Genomic DNA, 23,375 nt, shown 5'->3' on the forward strand with positions numbered 1-23,375 from the left:
ATTACTTATAAAAATAACATGTTTTTTTTAAATCTAGTCTCGTATAGCCAGACTGATCTCCACAGCGCTGGAGAAAGGTCTGGCAGGACGTATTGTCACTCAGGTACCGGCGGGGTCCACACGCACATGCGCCCAAGAATCTGTGAAGGGCAACCGGACATTTTTTTAGTGGTTGCATCAGTGCGCCTGATGTTCAGACGCTATGATTACAAAATCTTTACCTTTACCCTGTTGACAATCATTTACATAATGTGTTAGGAATTAAATTTAAATGTGTTAATGGATGCACCAAAATGATGTGCAGGTGCACCTACAACCAGTGTCAAATGTTAGCCTGGAGCCCTGGAGAGAAAAAAACACTTGGCATGTTTGCATTTCTTTCAGTCATTCACAATAAACCTTATTGACGTGGCGGCCATTTTCCCTAACGTTGTCATTTTACAGCTTCCCTATTGATCAGCAACTGAAAAGATGATGGATAGTGAAACTCCAGAGGCGCGTTTAGCCATATTTCAAGGTAAAACAACATATTTGTTGACTCGTTCGCTAATGTTAGCATTTCAACAAGTTCCTAGCTAACGTTACCTTTTTATTACATCCTGTGTGTTTTACTTCCAGGTTTAGATAAATGTCTTTATGCCTTTCCTAATCGTATCATATCTCAACAGTTATGTTAGCTGGAAGGTGGTTGAATGCTAACATCAGCTGTGTGCGTACTGGAAGCTAATCCGTTATCAAACCTGTTGTTTTACCTCTAAAATATGGTCCAACGTCCCTCCGGGTTAAAGTACCCGTTGTCTTTACAGTTGCTAATCAGTCAGGAAACAGTGAAATAATGACAATTTGTCAGATTACCTACGTTTACGACTTGCAATGTAGAACACAGCAGTAAGAGACTTGAGCTTCCCACCCTGAGTGTGATGTCAGAGGAAAAGTAACAGTTGCTAGCTTGTTTAATTTGTACTGTTAGCAAACAGGTTAGGTTTAGGGTAGCATGTCATTTTCAACATGTAAATTGCTAGCTCTAGGGTTGTTGTTGTTTCTCGTAGAGACGGGGATTTTGAAAACAGTAACATAGTCAACCTACTGCAGGCTTAAACCAACAGTCTACATAAACAGTCTACTTCATAACCCAGCTTTCAATGTTTTCCTGCGCAGGAAAACATTCAAAGAAATGTTTGCTACGGTTTGTTTTAATGCATGATTCCTTCGTTAACCATTGCCAAAACATCATCGCAAGCACCAAACTGCTTCAGTTGTGTAATTCTAGTTTCCCCTTTTCCACAGATTGTTTCGCTAGCGTTACATAATTCTTTGGCAACTGTTAAAAAGTTATCTTCATCGTTTGAGAGGTCACAGACTCTGCTGTCGCCACCTCCAGCGCTCCTAAACGGTCGTCTACGGTTAGATTTAACAGATGAAATTACTGCACACCGCTTCAAAGTGCCATTTTATTCGTGAGGCTGAATATCCGTCCGTCTGTCATGAAAAGCGTGCAGGAATTTCTTTTTTTTTTCTTCTCTGATCTGCTTTCTTTTCTTCTTTCTGCCGCACAGAAACATGGAAACCTCACGTTGCCTTTATGAAATCTCTTGAAAACACAGCATTCACAACACAGCAACCTTTTCCTTATTTTATATAAAAACAATATAATTTGAAAATAAATATGCTTTACTGTTTTACATAGACACAGAAGACATGTTAATAGTGAAGAAGAGACAAAGAGAACTAATAATGAGGGCTCTAAGACTGATGGCAGATCCAAATTTAAAACCGGTGGTGGTGTCGTGGTAGTGTATGCTGAGCTGCTAGCAGTAGTTTATTCGTATTTGCATCTTGCAGGACGGACAAAACACAGGTCCGCTACTTATTTAAATACTTAAATACAACTTACTAACACCTACACACAGATGTGTGCACGTGGACACACACTCATACACACACATGGACGCAAACAACACATGTTAAAAAGTTCTACACAGCACCCACACCCTTAGATAAGAGGGGTTGAAAGATCCAAGAGATGTCATCAGCACACCAGTACAAATGATCCATTTAGGGAATGTTAACAAATCATTCTTGATGGGTTATTTTTTTGTCGTTTTTTTTGTCGTTTTTTGTGTCGTAGAAGAGCACAGAGAGTCTCGTGCTGAGAGTAGCCATCAGTGACCTTACACATGAGGGGGAGAGAGGACAGCTACAGGTACATAACACTGCATATACAGTATAAATAGACCAAATTAAATATGGGTAGAAGACTGAATACTGAAAAATACTCTATAACATTATAAATTATCTAGAATGGACTATGGCATAAAGGCATATTAAGTATGTACAAGTTCAGAGAAGAAGATATGTAATCAATGGATTCTGTATTGAGTTCAACAACTAACAAAAACTACGTCGACAATCCCCTCTCCTGACGAAGGAAACAAAAAATAATTTAAAAAGCACTCGAAAGATTTCTCAGTACATTTCGTGAGGCACAGTTTTTCAAATGGAATCAAACTACAGTATAGGATGTTTTCAGTGGTTTTTCATGTGGGGTATAGCAAAAACATCAGATGCTATATTAACAACCAGTATCCCTTTAAAAAGTATATGGCACTCCAGAGTCTCTCTTCTCCTGCAAGCTGATCGCAATATTGTTTAAAGTCCACAGTCAGTCCTCGCAGGAAAGGAGGTCGACATCACGCAGAGACAGAGATTTGTTCATCGGATGTCCAATGCTCGTATAGTCCAGAAGCAAAAAAAGTGGACGAAAAAAAATCCATCCGTCATATGAGAAGCGTCGAAATGAGAGCGCTCCCACGTCCTCTTCGGCCTCACCCGCTGTTTTAGCAGTTAAATATATCTCAGATTGAGAGGTTTTGCAATTTATGATTGACACACAACCACAGTAGACTCATATCCAGTGAAGTAATTGCATACAATGAATTGACAACAAGACTACACCTGCATCACAAGCCTGTTAGAAATGCAAAACCACATGGCGGCTATTTGCTTTTTTGTCAAATGATGGGTTTAGTGATTCGTTTCTGTAGCAGCATAACAATTTCTGTACTCTTTTTTTCTTTTATCATGGTCTATATACACACAGATATACAGTGGGAGGAAACTTCAGTTCTGTCTCTCGGTTTTTTGTTTTTTTTTCTCTCTCTCTCTCAGTCAGTCCACGGGAATGCTTTCCACAGAAAAGAAGAGCTTACGGTTCAAAGGTCAAAGTGCTGTGCTGTGAAATATCTCTAGAATATTCCTTCATCTTGTACATCTGGTGCCGCCACCTCTCTCATCTTCTTGGCTTGTCACATCTAAACGAGAAGAGAAGAATAAAGTCGGTTAGTTATCAGTTCGTTAGCGTTCATCGAGACATCTTTCGATCTCCTTTTAACTCTGTTTTGGTCTCCACCATCTCCCGAGGGAAGTATCGGTCTCTTTAGCTGCTACATTCTCCAGTATGGTCTCCAACTAGTCACTTAATTAGAAAGCAGCAGATGACGTACCTCTTCAGATAGCATTAGGAAGGTGTTAAGACTTGCTTTAAAACAATTCTTAACTTAACTTTTTGAATTTGACACATTTTTTTTCGGACTGACGATGGAAGTAGCTGAGGAGAGCGTCATCGTGCTTCTTTCCCATCTGTTTTGTGAGGTGAACATAAGCAGTACCGACCAGTCAGTGTCATTATCAGAAAGAGAAAGATCGCTTAAGGCATTTTGAATAGAGATGTCCGTAACGCCCCCAAAAGCCAGTCGTAGCATCCGAACTAGGAGAGATATCAGCCGATTGCATTGCTGCACTGACGGGAGTGAGATCCACGACAGTTTCGACTGATTCGAAAGCATCGAAGAGGAGGATATCACACTAATGCACAGGATTACCAAGGAGGGTAATCCAAAGATTATGAGCAATAGATGTATAACTTGTGGGAAAAGCATGTTTTAAACCTTATTTTAAATTAAAGTCAACAAACTAAGCGTGCCATTTAAACCATTTAAAGTTAAGTTCTGGCTCATTTAGACAGGGGCCTGGTCTTATTACTGCTTGTAAGATACAGTGTGCAGAATCTAGTGGCACCTAAAGAAGGTGAGGTTGCACACCTGACCCTCCCCCATGATGGATGCTAAAAACAGGAAAGGCCAGTGTTTGATTTGTCCGTTGAGGGCTACTGTAGAAACTTGGACTAGGACCGAGAACACACTTAGTTCAGGTGATCATACACTACTGAAAACATCGTTTCTACCTTCAGATCCTACTGAATCTTACACACTGGACCTTTGAACGCACGAGTGGGAAAGTATTTAAGCGTCAACGTCCTTAACTTCAACACACGTGATCGCGTTGGCAGGAAAAGAGACGGAAAGTTAACACATCCAACTAGTTGTCACAGTTCCATCACTATCCTTTGAAGCCAGTACACCCGTATCTACTGAGTCATTTGACACGGGAGTGGATGCCAATGTATCTTTTCCCATCATAGACTCGAGCCAGATGTTACTGGGTGTTTGGGATTTTTGTGTCCAGTGTAAAAAGGGTATTAGAGAAAGTCTTAGCCCCTAGGCCATGGATTTTTAGTAATTTGCACTGTTATTTTAAATGAGATTTCTTACTTCTTGGAACATAACCTGTACGTTAACTGACAGCACTTACTTGCAGGTCCTCTCGTTGAGCTCTAGCTGGCGTTCTTTGCAGTATTCGTCTGTGTGTTTACAGGAGCACCGGCAGGTCGCGGGATCCTGCACGAACAAGCGCTTTCTCCTCTCTTGGCAGTGATTGCAACATGGCTCACAAAGACTGGACAGAGACAGACAGACAGACAGACAGACAGACAGAAGGAGGTGGGGAGGAAGAAGGAGAGAGGCAGATTATCACAGTGTACAATTACTGCCTCGAAGAAAAAGGCCGCCCTTGGGTCAACCCTTTCGTATTGCTCCAGTTTGCTCTCCCAAGCCAAAGCGCGACAAGTTGTACTGCATGTGACAGTTGGGTAGTATTGCACACAGGTTCCCACCAAGCAGGCAAACATCCAAGCAGTAAAATTACCCTCCACCACGCCCCCCAAACCCTCCTCCGTTGATTGGACCAGTCGCGGATGCCTCTTGTGTGTTAGACATGCAGAGAGCGAAGCTCTGGTTCAAGTTAATGCAACACAAAATGACACAGATTGACTTTGAATTGCAGGTCAATGACAGAACAGAAGACTCAAGGGTCTGCTTGGTGCACCGTTAGGAAAGGTTTCATTTTATTGAGTGAAAACGAAGACTACGTTTCCCACAGAGAGACATTAGTTTCAGAACAGAGGCTGAAAGTGGTTTGGATGACATTTCTCAGCAGATGAAGGCTCAGATACTCCATTGACATCTCAATATACAAATTACAAATGAACACAAAGACATGTATTCTTTCACAGTATAGGCACAAGATCATCTTTATATTATTTTTGAATGAAGTAAGGGTGCTTTTGTGTATTTTCAAAGACAAAGAAAGACACAAAACAGTACTCGCTAAACAACTTTCTGGTTTACAAACCCCCCCTAGCAAAAAAAAAAAAAAAAAAAAGGGGCGATAGATAGCCATCAGTCATATCTTTACATTACATAAAAAGTACCAGCATTGTGAACGGGACAGCAAAAAAACCTGTTTGTGAAGATGAAAAGAACAAAGAGTTGAAAGGAGACGGGAACGAGACACAGCAAAGCAGCACAGACTCAACACTGAACACAGGACTATGATTACAGCCCCGGTGATCCCAACGCAGATACCAGGACGGTACGAGCCTTGTCTGCAAAAGCCATGCTGGTGGAGCTGTGATCTGTTTCAGTGGAGGGTTCAAGTTACAGCTAACAGCTGATCTGTTTATTCCAGCTTCTTTAAACACGTCCGTTATCGGTCGTAAAAACTGGCTATCTGACAAGATGTTAGGAGCAACCTGGGCCTCAAGTTTCTACTGCTTTTCATCAGACGTTGCTGTATCTCATCCCAACCGTCGACCCAGTCTCAGCCGTAAAGAGAGGAAATTCTTGCAAACATGGAGCTGGTGGGGTTGGGAAGGGGGGAGATTAGATGGGAATTTTGACAGGTGGAGATGGGTAATGGATGCGGCTAGCAAGTCTGCTGTACTTCCCTGGGTTATCGCTGTTATGTAAAGTTTTGCTGAAGCTACGTTAGCAGAACATGTTAGCAAACAAGCCAGCTGTGGGCACTGATGTTCTGAGCACATGACTGATGGGACAGAGTTAGGACAACACACTTGAAAAGCGTCATGCTAATCGCTGCGGCTAATTAGATGGTGCAAAATTAAAAGGGGCAAATGAGCTCCTCCCAAACGAGCTTAGTTATGAGAAGCGCAACACTCAGGTGCAGGTAGGTGGAGAAGGCGGAGCTGACATACGCATCGTGAATTGTTTTGTCACGGTTTTTCTTTCGTTTTCTCTTTAGGCCTTTGCCCTTGCCTTTCCGGGATTTTCTGCAAGAGAAAGAGGACAACAACGCAGAGAGATGCCTGAGAGACTGAGGTGTTAAACTGATGTGTTTAAAACTGATGATCGCCAAAAACCAGCACTGATTAATAGCAATCGCTTTGAATCACTATTAATTAAAGAGCCAAACAATCAGTTATTCAAAACAGGTTATTGTTCGATTTGATTATTGTTAGTGATTGGATGATAACTTATACCATCAAGCAGTGTTTACGTGAGTATAAAATAGACAGTTTCTCAACATCTTCAGTGAAGGATGACATGTATTCAAAGATTGCAGCACAAAAAAAAAATGTTGTAACCACTTGACATAAGAGCAGCCAATGAAATGTGTCCTGATTTGATTTGTCGGTGGTTTCCACACATCCGGACGATGACTATCAAATGAACCCATGTGAAAACCCGGGGAAAAAAAGTATTTTCTGTTAAACAATACACTGACTTTGCAGACAGTAAGCAATCAGTACTTGGTAGTTTGTCTTGGCCGGCTGTTCTGAAATTTCCCAGATGGATTAAGGACAATGAAGTTGGACTTTGCCAAAACTGCATCTTGCAGCCTATCTGGGTCAAGTCCTTATGGCTGATTCAACAGCACAATGAGAACAAGCTTGTTAAAAGCACACACCTGGAGTCCCACAGGTGCAGGCCGGATGAAAATATCAGGGAGCGTTGTCGAAATTAAAGCTGGGTCGCACAAGTTTTTGCTGTATAAGATGTACACAACTATACAGAAAAAAAAAGTCCTTATCCAGAGGGTCAAATCTAGCGTCTCTGACCTCATCACTCTGTACTTTCATCTGTTATTGGGTAACATGTGGCTTTCCCTTTGAAAAACTTTGGACATGCCAAAATACTTGACCTGTTTTCCAGCAGCAGGTGACATCTTTAAAGGTATTTTCATAAAGCCAATATTGCCACAGACTGTGCCGCTCTGGCCTTTTTCCTACTCCTTTGTTGGAACCTACATTAAGTCTGCTGCTCAGGATGTGGAAACATTGGTTTTGCTCCGGGCAACTAGAACCTGCTACCGGATAACAAGTAAAAACAAGACAAAGAATCTACAGCCACGTTTCCACCACTGTGAGTCTGTGGTGCTGTGAGCTAAACGCTAACATCAGCATTAAGTAACACCTTAGTTCACAATAAGGTAACACTTTATAATAACCATCATTGATAAATGGTTAATTTAGAGTTAATTAAACATGAGTTTATAGTTATTTCACTGTAAACAAACAATGAAATGCTTTATAAATTATTCATTAAAGGAGCAATACGTAAGAATTTGCGATGAAAACATACATTTATAAACAGAATGTGAAGAATTAACTGTTTTGATGCTATGATGTTGATATATTGTATTAAAGATATAGCTAGTGATGTTAACGTACTACTCTGGACCACTAGATGCACAGCTAAATGGGCTAAATAGCTAACTGCAGCTATGGTTAGCTACAGTTAGCTGTGTGGCTTTCCCTTAAAAAGTTTCATCTGATGTTTGTGAACTTTTTCAATTGCTTAACAAATGGTTTTAAAAGCATTTTATTGTTTGTTAACTGTGAAATAACTGTTAACTAATGTTGAATTGACGATAAACTTACCATTTATAAATGACGGTTATGAAGCGTCAGCCTCGACAACAATGCTAACATGTTCATGTTTCACTGGTAAAATGTTCACCGTGTTCATCTTAGTTCAGCGTGTTAGCATGCTAACATTCGCTAAGTAGCATTACACACAAAGTAAAGCAGAGGCTGATGGGAATGTCAGTTAAAGCAAAGACATTTTGACCAAGAATTTCTCCGCAGACCGTAAACATGTTTACCACCCGTCATGACCGTCCATCCAATAGCTGAGGTCACAAATGTGGCTGAGTCAGACCAAGCAGGAAGTGACTGACGCAAATTACACCATTCAATAAGAACATCCAGGGAGTGATGAAGCCGATGTGTTGTAAATGTACATCGTAATTTCCCCTTTTAACTTGTTTGACATCAGGCCAAAGTTCGCTGTGACAGTTACCAAATTTCACAACCTCAGCAGGAGGACTCATCCTAACGGACCTCTGGTGACCCGTCACCCCCGAGAGGTCGGCTTCCAACGTTAAAACTAACATGAAAAGTATGAAACAGAAACGGGAGTTGAATGACCTCGAGACCGTCGCTTTGTAGACGCACGCCACCAAAGCCGCACTCGTAAACAGCTAAGACAAGGTTAAAGAGTAGGTCTCAAAAACTAGCCTCTTATCTATATGATGGACGACCTAACATAAAAATACAACCAACAAACCCACTCTGCAACAAAGATATTAACAACTCTTCGCATGAGGAGGATTAGAGAGTTTTAATGACCATCAGCACACTGACGGTGCTCAGGGAAGAACACTTAGGCAAGAACCATAAACACAAAAGTTTAACAGGTCTTCAAAAACACTGCTATCTATATCAGAGCAGCCTGTAACAGGAGTTAAGTGGGATGTAAACAATAAAGAAGAGAGAAGAGGAATGTAAAGATGAGATAGAAAAAGGGAGGAAAGGTGTAAAGGACAGGTAGAGAGGGCAATGACCTCATCAAGTGTCACTCATTCACCTGAATGGATTACGCCGGTATTCCCCCGTGTTTATCACCTGAGAGCTGCGTGCTAATGTCGTGTAGCGGCCTGTCTGCCGGGGTTTTTATAATGAAATATTATCATTGTGGGTGTTTTAATCAAAGGAAAGGGGAGTGAGAAACTAACAAGAGATAAATTAAATAAGAACAAGCACGTGGGATAATGTAAGGAAGGCCGAGAGTCGCAGACGGCCGAGAGTTCGTTCAGCAAAACAGGAAAAAGATCAAATCTCAACTCCTCATTGTTCCCCCTGAAAAGCCCAATCTCCATGCAGAAAAAGTGCTGTACTCACTTTTCTTTCTGTTCTTTCACTTCTTTCTTTAACCTGAAAGGCAGGAACAAAACAACATGGCATTAGATCACAGCATGTGGTTGTTTCCCAGTAAACAGATACATATCGAGATCATCGGAGGCTCATTATCTGCATGTGTTGCATGTGGCTCCCATCAGTCCTTTTCAAAATCATGTTACATCATCGTCCTTTACCAGAAACCTGTGATAAAACTGGCTTTCACTTTCAAATGCCTGGCTTAGCAAATGAACCAGATTTTTGTTGGGAAATAAAGCAGTGTGCACGCTCGGTAGACAGGCGCACAAAGGGGTGTGTTCGCCGATGGACACACACACACACACACACGCACACAAACACGACCACAATAGCAGGTTGTCAGGTTTGTTTCACTTCTCGTCCATGTGACAACTCTTGCTGATAACAGAGTGTGGAGCAATAAATGTGCTGGCAGCAGCTATCCAAAAGTGTTAGGAAACCGCTTCATTCATAAAGGTCACGGACACGAAGCCAAGTTTCTATCTGAGAGACTGGTACAAAAACTCTGCATGAGCACGCTGAATAAATCATGAAGGTGAACGTGTGCGAGTGCATATATATGTACATTATGTTCGAGAAGAACAGTATAAAAGGACTCAATGACAAGCAGCTCGTGTACGAGTAAAGTAGAGCAGCTTTAACAACGAAAGGCACTCAAGCATTAAAGGTCCAGTGTGTAGGATTTAGAGGGCTTTAGGGGCAGAAATATCACGTTAATAGCTATGTTTTCATTATTGTATAATCACCTGGAACTAAGAGACGTCTTGTTTTCGTTACCTTAGATGAGCCTCTTTAATCCAGAGAGATTTCTACAGTAGCCCAGAATGGACAAACCAAACATTGGCGAGAGAGTGAGAGAGAGAGAGAGAAAGAGGTCCTTTCACATTTTAAGCGGCCACCGTAGGGGAGCCTGAGACGAGGGGTAATCTGTTGGTTTCAGTCTGCGACCTCACAGCTAGATGCCACTAAATCCTACATACTGGCACATTTTAAAAGTGTCTCACTCTGGACGCATCACATACAGCAGCCTGGTAATGTTGTCGTTGCCCCTCTAGCATCACTTCTTGAAGCGCTGCTCTAGTGTAACAGTATAAAGAGCAAGTATGTGAGTATTAATAGGACTTTCCCTCCAGAGGCTGAAGTTGGCAAGTTTGTGACTAAGAGTCAAGAGTGATTTGTTTTTCCATTGATGTAACGTAAGTAGGTGAACATGTGTAAATAAAGGATGATCTTTTCCCAACCTAACCAAGTATTTTTTCCTAACCCTAACAAAGTTGTTTATTTAGCATGAACCTAACATAGTAGTTTATTTTTCCCTAAACGTAACCGAGAAGTTTATTTTGCATAAACGTAACCGAGTAATTTATTTTGCCTAACCCTAACCAAGTATTTTTTGCATTAAACTAACCAAACCATGACCGTTTGACTGTAAATAACATTCAAAGCATTCAGTGCGCTTTATTTTGAAAGTCTAACATTACATGTGTAACGTGTTTGTGCAAACTTGACCACCGACCCCTTCACGTCCAAAATTGGACCCGGGACTTAGGTAGAGCGTCACAGTTCGAACCTTAAGGCCTCTGACCGAAGCTGCCTAATTTTACAAGTTGGGAGTGAGATCGTGTCGAGGTAAGCTTACTAAATTGGCAGAACGACCCTTTAAAGAATGTTAAACTGGATTACTGTTACTGATGCAGTGGTGGCAGCACTTATATGTAGATTATCAGAGGTATAATCCTTGAAATATTTCAGAAATCAAACTGTTTTTGATGCTATTATATTGTTGGTGGCAGGGTCCGCCATCCCTGTGCTGGAATCTTGCCTTGCCTTCCCATGCACGAGGGATTCACAGTAAACATTACAGCATGAAGTCGATTGTTACGGTTTGTAATTCAATCTCGTTTATGTGAGCCTCACTGTTTATTGTTATTCTGCAGCTGTATCAGGGCAAATACAAATCACACAAGAGCCTCAAAATAAATGGAAACTATATACGATTTGTTCTCTACACCAGTGGTTATACGTCATTACATCGTTTTTTACATTCATTGCGTTAACAGCACTTAGAGGTAAAATATAACTGTGAGAAATAGATTGATCACATCCTCTATAATTTTACAAAGTTGCCTTAAAGCTTTATAGGTGCAACTAAATGGTTTTACAGTGAAGCACGGTGCCATCACAGACAGCAGTGAGCCAGGGGCTCTACAGGCAGAACGGTGCAGCCTCCCCGAGACCAGCGAGACAAACATATGCCAGATTTGATAGCTCTGAAAAGAAGGCGGAAAGTGACAACCGAGTTTGGTCCTCTGCCAGTAGTCCTCCCTTCACTGTTTGTTTGCTTTTTTAGATTTCCTGCAAACGTGGGAGGATGATACATGTTCCCGCTTCGCCGCTGTGTCACAGTCGAATATTTCATGTCACACAGCTCAAATCTCAGCCGCCACCACGATCTGATTACGACAAAACATCAGGAAGTGATGCGTCCGACCGCTACAGCTTCCAGCAAGAGGCCCGACAGCAATGAAAGGTTTATTTGTTAATGATTGGCCCGGATAGTGAGAGGAACGTTTGTAGAAGATGATATGAAGATGAAATATTTACTTTTGCCTCGTTTCACCTTTGGGAAGCATCCAATCCTGTGGTGCCAGTCGGGCTTAAATGCCAGCGCAAGAACATGGCGTTATGTCACTCCACTTTTACTGTAGTTGCTTTACAACAGGCTTTTTACAGATTATATAAGCTAGCTATCAAAACAACAGACGAATAACAAACTGAGCCATAAAATGTATAAATCTGAACTCATGTCTAACCTTACTGTGAGGCCACAAAGAGGACACAGTACTTATCTAAGAGATCAATAACTACAGCTATCACTTATGTAGCTCCAGGTACGACCTCTACAAAGGATTCGCTCGCTCTGTAATCACACAAATGCATCTCTTTTACTTGAGCCATGTGATGGAATGAGGATAAAGCAATATGGAGGATGTGCTTTGGCCCGCTCGAGTCTCTCAGACACGTCATGCACAGTTATCGTTTTCTGACACATTGAACAGATGCATATCAGGTAGATTCACACCTTATCTTTGCTGCTTTTACTTTGACTGATCTTTAAAAGACCTCCGCTCCGCTGCACAAATGCACAGTGGCTGGTTTTGTCTTTAACAGTGTGTGTGTGTGTGTGTGTGTGTGTGTGTGTGTTGCAGTGTGTGCTCGGGGGTTTCTTACCTACACTCACATGCGCTGTGTTCTGTAAAACTCATGAAAATATCATTTTGTTGCCTTTGGGGTTTTATTCTTTTAATCTGTGAAGAAGGAGACAGAGAATTCAGTCAGACTTGAATGAAACATGCGCTGCAATCAACTTCTTGTTTTTTCAGTGTCGCAATCATCGCATTCAAGAAATAACACAGACAGGAAGACGGACAAGGATTCACAATGAAGGAGAACGAGGATCTGTGTGCATCAAGTCAAACAATGAAGTTCCTCATTTAAAAGTTGCAAACTGTACCCTTAAATGTCGATGCTCAAGTGTATAACCTTTGAAATATTTAGGAAATCAAACTCTGATTTTGATGCTATAAATCCTGTGCCGGATTCTTTCCTTGCCTTCCCGTGCACGAGGGATTCACAAGAAACCTGTCTGCATGCAAAACAGCGACGATGAGACTGAAGTTCCTCAAATTCATGCATGACACAAACATAAATTCCATAATTGAATCACATTTTCCACATTGTTTCCTACTGATTGTAGGAATCTTTTATTGACGTCATCTTTCTATTGCCCTTCTTCTTCTTGTGCAATGAGTTGAATGGAAAATCAGCACCATATGCTGTTTACCTCAATGTCCCCAATTCCTGCTATACGCATAAAGAGCAGTGGGTGTAAACCTTTTGCCAGTTTCCTTGAAAATTCGCATTAAAATTTGCGATGCATTTGGACGGAAACTTGACTTTAAAAAGGGGAGAGAAACAATGAACGTGTGATCCAGAGGACAGACTGACTCGACGCAGGGGTTAAACATTAAAAAAGGGGCAAATATAGGGTTGATTTTTACCCAAAGGTCACACATGAGCAGCCTTTGAGCAAACAGCAGGAGGACAGGGGGGCATTATGCCAACCAGAAGGGCACTTGGAGGGCTCTGGGCCAATCACAGGAGCATATGTGCCCCTCTGGTGTGACATTTGGCAAAATATGAAGTATGAAAGGAGACATATAATGCTCATTTTCAGGTTCATAATTTCTTTTTGGGTTACTACTAGAATAGGTTTACATGCTTTAATGCTCAAAAAACACTTTATTTTCTCATACTGTCCGGTTTAGCAGCTCTGTATTCCCCCTGTGTCAGAAACAATCTGTTTTTAGCTCCTGTCTCTTTAAGGGCCCCCCTCCTCCTGAACACCCAGTCTGCCCTGATTGGTCAGCTCACACACGCCTGAGCCAGCACCGCTCAGTGTGTCTCCAGTCGGCTTTCAGCTTCCAGTTAGCTTCACTTGTACCATGAATACAAGTATAAATTATGCACGTGTGTGACGTTTAAGGAGCAGTGTTTTCTGTCGGAGAGAGGAGCTCCTGTCGGCGCGGACTTTTTAAACTCTCAAGACCTTTTACATGCACAAGAACATGTATAACCCACTGAAGGAAATAAAAAACGAAAAAGGACATAGATTTAAGACATATCGTGGATAAATAAGGTAATTTTAGAAGAAGAGGCAGAAAGGGCAGCCCTCGTCACTGCCACTGCACAAAACACCCAAAGAGCTCCTTTTCCAAATAACACTACTGACCTCCATTGTAATGTTATAGCTGGACGTGGGCATGCACTGCATTATCTCGTCATTGCAGCAGCCGGCGCAGCGCGTTAACACCACGCAGGACGGGATGAAGATGTGCTCCACCTCCTCCGGATACTCCTGCAGAATCTCCACCAGCAGCTCCCGAGGCTGACACAAACTCTTGTTGTACACCTCCATTAAAGGGATCACTAGGAGACAAGAATCACAGTGAACTGGGGTTATGCAACAGCGCTGCAGTCTAAACCATTGACACTTGAATACTACCGCCCTGTAACAATAACACACACCTCAAAGGAGACGTGAATCAAAAAAACGCCGGCGGGCTCACGAGGGAGTGAAAGCAACACGTGTACATGCACACACATGTCATGATTTCGATTATTCCATTGAGGAGCACTCTGTTTATAAAAGTAAATAGAGATTTACCTCCTGCAACAGACACGCAGTTTCCCATTGGAATTAACAACCACTCCAACTACTGTCTCTGCTGTAAAATTACAGCTTTTTCACCTTCAGTCTACTCCCCCCCCTGTTTTTTTCTTTGCGGGAGTTCTTGTGTTGAGAAAGATATTAGCAAAGACACCATGCAACACCTCCAAAATATCACTTATGGGCCTAAAACAACCCCAGCCTGACAGCCCTCTGGGAAGCCAAACCAAATACACAGCGCCTGAACAATATCATGAAGTTCAGCGTCTTGATTGTCCAAATTAGATTGGGCAATGCTGGGATTGTGCAAAATGAAATTGTGGGCCAAGAGGGTGAAATTCCTTTCTAAAAAGGAGTCTGGTCGCCATAACATTTCCCCAGCTCGACCTCAAACAAGAAGGAATGCTGTCCAAGTGTCCAGAATTACTGCACAAAATGCTCTCATTTGCTTAAAGGGGGAGTTTTTTTGGGGTGGGGGGGTGAATCTGGACAGGGTCAAGCTACACTGCTGTCCACCAGGAGGCGATAATTTCCCTTTTTAATGTCAAGGTGAACCTCTAACCAGCCCTTTTCTATTTGGCTGCGTGCCAGCCAGGGAGCCCAGTGCAGACTGTATTCCCACGGTGCCTGTGGGACACCTACCGTCATGTGGACCTCTCTCTGTTGCCTTCGGTATGTGGGCACTCTGCGAGGAGGAAAAAAAAAGAGAGAGCAAGCTGTTAGTTACAGTAGATTGTGCAAGAGCTCAGAAAAAAAAAAAACGCCAGTGACTTTTACTGATCCACAGTTGCGCAAAAAAAAAGGTATTTACATTTTGACATTGCCAGCATATAAAAACCACATTATGTATCTTATCTTGGACCAACATAAACACAAATTTAGGGGGCACATAGAAGTCAAAGGCTCTGACAAAAGGATAATATAGTTTCAGCTTTTAGGAGCGTGATTCTTCCTGCAGCACATCTGGAAATACGTTGTCACATTTTGAGTAAAAACAAAAAAGAGGTCAGCCAAGAGTACTTAGTTTATGTTTTGAATTTGATTGCTTACTCTATTAAGTTGTCTGTGTGATCATAATCACACAGTCTGGTTTGTGTTGTGTATAAAGCGTCAAAAAGGCCAAACGTTTGATCGCAGCCTCACAAGCTGACCTAAATTCTACCACGTGAGCTACGTGACCAAACTTAATCTGTTGAATTAGTGTGTTTGGTTTTGTTTCAGTCACCAAATCTTTAATGTGTGCCTCCGCCGCCTCTTGGCAACGCGGATTAATACCAGTTGCCATTTAAAACCGGTAAGAATTTCAGCCTGCCACTTTCCCTCACAGGGGGTAGCTGTCACCACACCAGTCGGACCACAAAGGATTCTTTGGCAACTTTCCGACATCCGTGCGCGCATTACGCACAACTTTATCGCGCCTTTGCTCACACACGCAGAGCCGTGAACGCCTCCCTCCCTCTCTCTCTTTATCTATCCATTTCTCACGTACAAGCGCGCGCATCTCGCGCAACATATCGCCAATATTGCGTAGTCCTGCCCTGTAGCACCGGCTTGTATTCACCGAGAAAGCATTCCTTAATGAAAAGTGAAAAAACAGAGGGATGTGGCTGTGTGGGCGCCGCAGTCTCCACCCCTTCTGGTGGCGTGAGAGGGTCCAACCTTGTGGGCTGAGGGACCCCAGCCCTCCAAAACACGATATATTATTAATGGATGGGTGTCAAGCTGCGAACAGCGGCCCCTAAACCGAGTGATGATAGGCCGAATGATTGTGAGCAGTCGAGGCAGCATCCTGATACTGTTCAGCGTTGATTGGGTGACTTGGCTGCCATTTAATCAGCCAGTTAGTTAAATAAACACTTTACTTGGACCCCTGAGGAGGATGTTTTGTTAACTTGGGCGTGAGATGCTCGACAGGGAACCTCAAAACACCTTTGGTTCCTTTTTTTAGAAATAATCCCTCGAAGTCCAATCATGTCGCTGGAAAATATGCAGCCCAGCACTGAAGTGGCATTTTGTGTTTTTTTTTTTTTTTCCACCTTGAAACCTTTGCTCAAGCCTCCCTGGGCACACTGCGCCTGATTAATGATTATACGAGAAACGATTTACAGCGCGCTGTCAAACAGCCATTAAACTCTCGAGCCAACCTGATTTATCTGCCAAGTTAATGCCCCGTTTTGTTCCGAAAACTGTGCGCGAAGTTCCAGCGTGAACAAAAAAAAAAAAAAAAAAGTGGTGTTTCTTCACGCTGAAACGGGCAAACCGCGAGAGGAGCGTCGGTGCCAGGAGTGAACCTGCTCACATGTCCTAATTCAGAATGGAGCCGCTGCGCCTTTAAAGCGTAATAATATCTCCAAGGTGGTTTAAGAGCAGGCCCCTGCGATCACCCAGCGTCAAAACTTCACAACATTATTTATTTGATTTTTTTTTTAAATCATCACATATGCGACGCAGAAAAAGCGCACCACCCACGGGTGAGTGGGTTAGGTTTATATAGTGTCGGCTTTGCGTAATGGCTGTTTAAATCTCCCCAAAGCCACCAAACATTTGGGCTTGTTTAAACATGAGCGATGACCTAGCAGAGCAAAGGCAAGGACGAGCTACACATTAATGACCAGTGGCTACACTTCGCAAACAGAGGTCGACTGATATTTGTCTTGTATTATTTATTTTTTTCCCCTGTTATTTCTCCTCCTGCTCGCTCTCTGCAACTCACCTTGACAGCTGACAGCGTCAAAAATAATAGTGTCAAACTGTCAATAAAGTTCATGGTGTTGGGGAATCTAAATCCAAAGGCAGGCGACGCTTTAAAATCCAAGAGGCCAATGTGGCGATTTGTCCTCAAACAACAACAAGTACAACAACACAAGCGGACCGGCTAAAACTTCTCTACATGAGGGGCAGGGGGGTGTAATGGCAAATCCATGTTGGTCCCGGGGTCGGAGCATACAATCCTTTGCGCATAACTTCTTTCCTTTTCTTCAACTGTTGCCAATGATTTTCAGAATATCCAGAAACACGAGAATCCAAGACGCAGAACGTCTCACATTTTTCCGCAGCAGACCTTTATTTTCTTGCAAGGCGATAGCAATCCACATTACAAAAATAATCCCATGCTTGTTGCGCCAGCCTTCTCCAAGTGTCTGTCCATTGGAAACTTGCTGCCTGCTCCTATGTGCAACTTGAACCCATGGACCAGGATGACGTTCAGTGTAAAAGAAAACCGCGCCGAGAGATACTCGTCCCACAAAACTTTCTATGTCTGTGTGCCTGGGCTGCTGCTTCTTCTCCTCCTTCTCTTTTTTTTTTTATTCCTCTGTCACTGCGCACTGAGCGGCTCGGCTCTGCCCGTTGAAACACAACGCGTCCACCTCTGCCCGAGTGTCTCCATACTGTGGCTGTCTGCTGGTGACTAGTAGCGGGACGTGGATAACGATTGGTGGATGATTAAAACACAGTAGGTGTGTCCTGTGTGGGCCGATACGCAGCTCCTCTCTCCTCAAAGTCTTGTTTCAAAAAGTTTCACCTATTGAACGTCGACTCATGTGACCGTGCACATCAGCAGCGAGCTATTAAAAAACGCAGAGCTGAGTTCAGACGTGCCGGCCGGTCTATTTTTGTGATTTCATTTGAGAGAGAGAGAGAAAAAATGTAACGAGGTCATATTGATATTGTGTCTGTGATCCATGCTTTTATACCATTTCATCATCTCCACAGCTGCAGCTGTGAAAAGCCTTGTAAAAGATGCAGGATCTAATAATAAACAGCTGCTGTGTTGAGGATTCATGCGCTTCTAGACCTCATCCTCTCATTTTTTTTGCGAGGAAACACATTTGTGCGCACACATACTGTAGACAATGTGACCTTGGATGCTCCTCTCCTCTTCTCCTTCCTCCTTTTTTTTGCTAAATATCATATGAAAAGCTGGCGGAGGTAAGGTGAGTGCCACACCTTCTCATGTCCAGCTGCTCATATTTTCCAGTCTCGTGGCCACTTACTCGGGGTTGCAGGAGAGTGTGTGCCCCGACACGTAGCCTATACGTCTCTGTGCGCGGCGTGCGTGCGTGCGTGCATGCGTGCGCCGGGCAGCGTTTGCTGCGAGTGACGGCATGAGTTGTCGCCGCGTCGCGCCGGGTCAGTGCGCCCCGGCACGAACGCACACACTCACTGGAAAAGTAGGACTTATACGCGCGTCGTGACTTCCTCCCCGTCACCTCACTGACGGAGAATGGGTTTTCTGTGTGATGTGCCGGTCAGGTGGTCCGGGCAACAGCTGAGAGACGTCGCGGCGAGGAAGAGGAAGAGGAGGGAATAATGCGCCAAAAGGGAGCCAGAGAGGAGAAAGACGGTCTTTGACTATATATAGTGAAAGAGCTTCTTGATCGTGACTGTTGCTGATAATGATGATGGTGATGAAGATGATGTTACTCAGGACAACAGTCTGTTCTCTGCGACACTGGGCGACGAAGCATGTACATGTACACGATTTACTTCATAAGAAAAGGAGCAACGTGACCACAAAGTAATCTGTTACAAGTACAAGTCCGCAATTATGAGCCAAAGAAATGTCATGAAGTTGTTCATTAAGTCACCATGAACGTCCCTGGTCAGTGTTACAGTATTGGATTATAATAAGTGATGCATTAAAGGGGCACTACGAGGTTTTCAAACCACAAGAATTTTAATATGTACAATATTAATGAGGGAATAGAACACCGTTTGAAGCTAGAAAGGGTGGCAGGGTCCGCCACTTATAAACAAAGTGAAACAAAGTTGTCCTTTAAGGTCAGTTTGTTTATTCAGTCCATAGTGCCCCTTTATCATGTAGAGAGGAGCCTGCTTTGTGTGGCGGCATGACATGGAGCTCATTTGGACTGTTACACTCAATCAGATGTTTTGTATGTGAAATCTTCAGGGTTACTATAGCAACAACTCCTTTTCACAGTAAAATATATTGTAGAAGTACGCTAGAAAAGTACAAGAATCTCAAAAGTGGACTTAAAGGGGCATTATGTAGTTTTGGGGAAGAAGAGAAAGATCTTCATTGATTTTTTTAAATGTCTGAACAAACTAAATAAACAAACTCTCTCTGTTTTCACGACTGAGTAAACTCAATAAATAAACCGAGCTTGAACACAATTTCATGCTGTTTTACTTTGTTTATATGTGGCGGACCCTGCCACCTTTCTAGCTTCAAACAGTGTTCTGGGGACCTTATTTTCCTCTGAGAACAGCTTGTTTATTCAGTTATGGAAAAAAATAAACATGTCTGAGTTTGTATTATTACCTCATTAATATAGTAAATATTAAAATTCTGAGTTTGGATTTCTTTTCCAAATACACACAGTGCCCCACAAAGGGCACGTTAAGAATAAATATAAGCTGCGACATGTTTCATTTGTTTGGCTTAATGTGGGGGAAACATTTCATTTGTATTTTTTTAAATTTTCCTCTGCTTATGTTCAGTAAAGTGCAAAATGACCTTGAGTAAAATAAGTTTCAAGGTTCACTTTGTTCATCCGCTTTATATTTGAGGCTAAAGAGAAGAAATTTTAAACAAAAAAATGAACCTTAATCAAAAGGGTGTGTAAAAAGTCTCAGATAACTATCTAAACAACCTCCTGTTAGTCGTCTCTCTCAACAACCACATGATTCAAATGCTCATCTGCGATATTACTGTCATTTGTACTTGCCACACATAGTGCGCCCTCTGCTGGACACACGGGTCCCTGCAGGACCACTGCCTTGTCCTTCCTCCAGCTCACTGACAGATTGACAGACACTGAGGAAGTGGAAAGAGCTGATGAAATCTGTCATGACATAAGTTGGCAGCTATGTGCCAGACATATTAAGGCTTGCTTGCTACAACTCATACCTCACGGTGCGTGTAAATGGAAAAAAAAAAAAAAGACACGGGACAATGAGACTTTCCAGTAGGAAGAGAAGTGAGGCATGATGGAGCGGGAAAGCAGAGAGGCAGAGTGAGTGATAGATAAGGAGAAAGAGAGCTTTCAGGAGCAGAAGGATGTTACTGTAACCGTAGCAGACCTGAGAGGAGTTCCTTGGCTCGCTACCCATCCAGTAGTTTAATTGAAGAATAACACTTGGGTTCATTAACAGTGCGACCAAGCTCCTGTTTCTGCTGACTCAGAGTGTGTGCGCTCGCCTCTGTGCACTCAAGTGGGCAAGGTTACACTGGATACAGTACATGTGCGAGTGTAATCCCAGTTTATGCTGACATGCGTAAACACACACACACACACACACACACTTTAATGAAAAGGTCCTGTCTTCAAAGTACAACAAACAGACTCCCCCGGCATCAATCTGCACATCGACGCACATTTATTAACATCATCAGGGTGATTCCTGTACGTGCTGTGGGAAGCGTGAACGCTTTGATACCACAGAAAACCACTCAGCTACTTTTATCAGAAGTACAACAGAAGAGAAAATGACTATGTCTTGTTTGGAAAAATGTGACAAACCTCGGTGATTAACACACTGAAGTTCCTGTAACTCCTACACATTAAAACCCACAATGTGTAATGCCTGAGCCAGTTTGATTTGATATCAGTGAGGTAAAACGACGAACAGTAATGCTGGATTACACGTGTGCATTGTTCAAAAGCGGTCTGGATCCCGTGCCGAAATGGCGGACCCCGCCACTGACAATTGAAACTTCTGTATATGGTATATATAGAGAGATAATTGCAGAATGGAAATACATTGAATCCCTATTAAAAAAGGAGCATATGCTATAAATAAAAGAAAAAATGTGTTCGATTTTATGCTTTTATTCTTTAATGACTTTAGTTTCTATTGTTCTCACATGGCTCATATTCCTGAATGGATTTTGTTGGGCAACAGGGGCCCAGCAGCTCATTTTTACCACATGTGTAGACAATAATCAAATGTTTTGACTGTGTGCAAAAAGCCTGATTCAATTTTCCCCATTTTTATATCAAATAAATACAATTGTGAGCAAGTTTTTAACTTTTTTTAAACTCATAAACAGCAAATTCTCTTGCCTTTATTGCGCTTAAACTATCAATGAATGACTTTCCCCGGCAGAAACAGTAGTGTGTGTGTGTGTGTGTGTGTGTGTGTGTATGTGTGTGTGTGTGTGTGTGTGTGTGTGTGTGTGTGTGTGTGTGAGCATGTCAGGATGAAAGTCACATTGTTTAAGTGTATAATGTAACAGACATTCCGTTACCGAAAGCCTAATGGCTGACTGCCACACACTTTTATCACCTGGCACCAAATTACACATTCTTGCTCTCTGCTCACTCCCTTTTGTGAGTCTGCAGTCTTCGCCTGTTGGCGTGTGTTCGTGAGAGCTGCAGTGAGCCGCTGCTCCTAGGTTTGTGGAGAGGAGTGATTTGCACAGCAAGGTGCTTCTGACCGGTTTATCAGAGTCGACCTCTTCACCAATCTTATATAAATTATCCGGGAATTAACCTTCACGGCGTGCCCCGATAATGTGCTCTGATAACATTCACTGTTAAACATCATGTGACCTCGCTGCATGCGTGTGTGCACACATACGAGCATGTGTGAAATATTAATGGGGTGTATGTGTCCAACCTGGGACAGGCAGGTTGTTTTTGAACTGCCGCAGAGAGTCCATTATGTACGTGCAAATGTGCGTGTCTCAGATTAGAGTGAACTCGCCACTTTCTGGAACAGGGATGAGTGTAGTTCACTTGAAAGTGACTGGAAAAGATGACTCCTTGAAGAATCTTTGTCTTATCAAGTCCCAGGGACGAAGCAGCTCTTTGTGTTTCTACTCAGCATTTGCCAAATGTCGTTCCATTCCTCACAGAAAACGTCTGACGGCCTCTTGGATCTGATGCGGCACAGGTGGCTTCGCTCACTCCTGATAGCGGTGGTACAAATCATGTGACCCTGCCCAGCTGTGAGGAGCGTGCCGCACCGAGGCAGCACACGTCCGACCGACCTTCATTACCCTCCTCCATCCTGCTCTCTCATTAGGATGAGCAGATAAGTAGAGGCTTTTAGATGAAGTACGAGCAAGAGTTCAAGCACTTGAACAAGCGAGAAAAATGGCTTCCCCTTTCCGTTTCTTGCATGCGCTTCCTTTTCTTTAGAGAGCGGTATATCCCACCCCCGCATCACTTTTTCATCCCTCTCTCTCTCGTCTCTTCACGTTATCTCCTCCGGTCAGTTCCAGTAAGTGAGTTGGTTTTTGTGTACTCTCAGTCAAGCAGTTCAAAGAGTTCATAAGCCTCTTTGGTCAGCGAAGAAGAAAAATGGAAGGCAAGAGCGAGCGAGAGAGAGAATATACTGTACTTTAACCCGACCAAAGGCGAGACCTGTCAACATTGATCATATTCCAATATGTTGGGACCAGCGCTGAGGGAGCACATGTTCAGGAAGTCACACAGCAGAAACGAGAGAAGTCTGGGAGTTAGTGGATTTAAAGAGAAGACGGTTCAGGTCTGTCTTCATGAGAGTGTATCTAGGATTCATGCTATTTGGCCAAATGACTTGTGTTTTCTCTTTTACAATTTCCTTGTTCAGCCAGAGAAGAAGAAAAACTTGATCCTGAGCGGTGACATTTGTTAAAACTCTTCCAACATGGTGTAACTAAATACATTTTGCATATTTAACAGCCTTAATTCATAAAGAACAAAGCAGGTCATTCTCGATGTCTTCCAAAAAGGACATGATAATAGTTTCTGATCTGCTTTTATGACATCGTCGGACTCA

General features: G+C 42.7%; 1 protein-coding gene across 2 annotated transcripts; it reads right to left on the reverse strand.

Annotated features, from left to right (window-relative positions):
* Positions 1 to 1,619: 1,619 nt before the first annotated feature.
* On the reverse strand, positions 1,620 to 18,038 carry vegfab (vascular endothelial growth factor Ab). 2 transcript variants are annotated; one of them, XM_073492346.1, is made up of 8 exons: positions 17,359 to 18,038; positions 15,288 to 15,330; positions 14,208 to 14,404; positions 12,647 to 12,723; positions 9,380 to 9,412; positions 6,392 to 6,466; positions 4,651 to 4,794; positions 1,620 to 3,311 (listed from the first exon to the last, which is right to left on the reverse strand). In XM_073492346.1, the coding sequence occupies exons 1-8, from the start codon at positions 17,410 to 17,412 to the stop codon at positions 3,290 to 3,292; spliced, it is 645 nt and encodes a 214-aa protein (XP_073348447.1). In that variant the 5' UTR covers positions 17,413 to 18,038; the 3' UTR covers positions 1,620 to 3,289. The 2 variants fall into 2 exon arrangements, with proteins under 2 accessions (XP_073348447.1, XP_073348448.1); XM_073492347.1 differs by lacking the exon at positions 6,392 to 6,466 and having other exon boundaries at positions 3,156 to 3,311; positions 17,359 to 17,495.
* Between the last annotated feature and the right edge of the window lie 5,337 nt (positions 18,039 to 23,375).

This window comes from Pagrus major, chromosome 22 (genome assembly GCF_040436345.1).
Source record: "Pagrus major chromosome 22, Pma_NU_1.0".
Taxonomy (NCBI): domain Eukaryota; kingdom Metazoa; phylum Chordata; class Actinopteri; order Spariformes; family Sparidae; genus Pagrus; species Pagrus major.

What these genes read in the sequence shown, in the direction of transcription:
- vegfab (XM_073492346.1), bottom strand. Translation starts at nt 17,412, where the DNA reads ATGAACTTTATTGACAGTTTGACACTATTATTTTTGACGCTGTCAGCT. An exon ending in TGACGCTGTCAGCTGTCAAG is followed by an intron (nt 15,331 to 17,358) that starts GTGAGTTGCAGA and finishes TCCTCCTCGCAG; the next exon opens with AGTGCCCACATACCGAAGGC. An exon ending in GTGAAAGAACAGAAAGAAAA is followed by an intron (nt 6,467 to 9,379) that starts GTGAGTACAGCA and finishes TTTCTCTTGCAG; the next exon opens with AAAATCCCGGAAAGGCAAGG.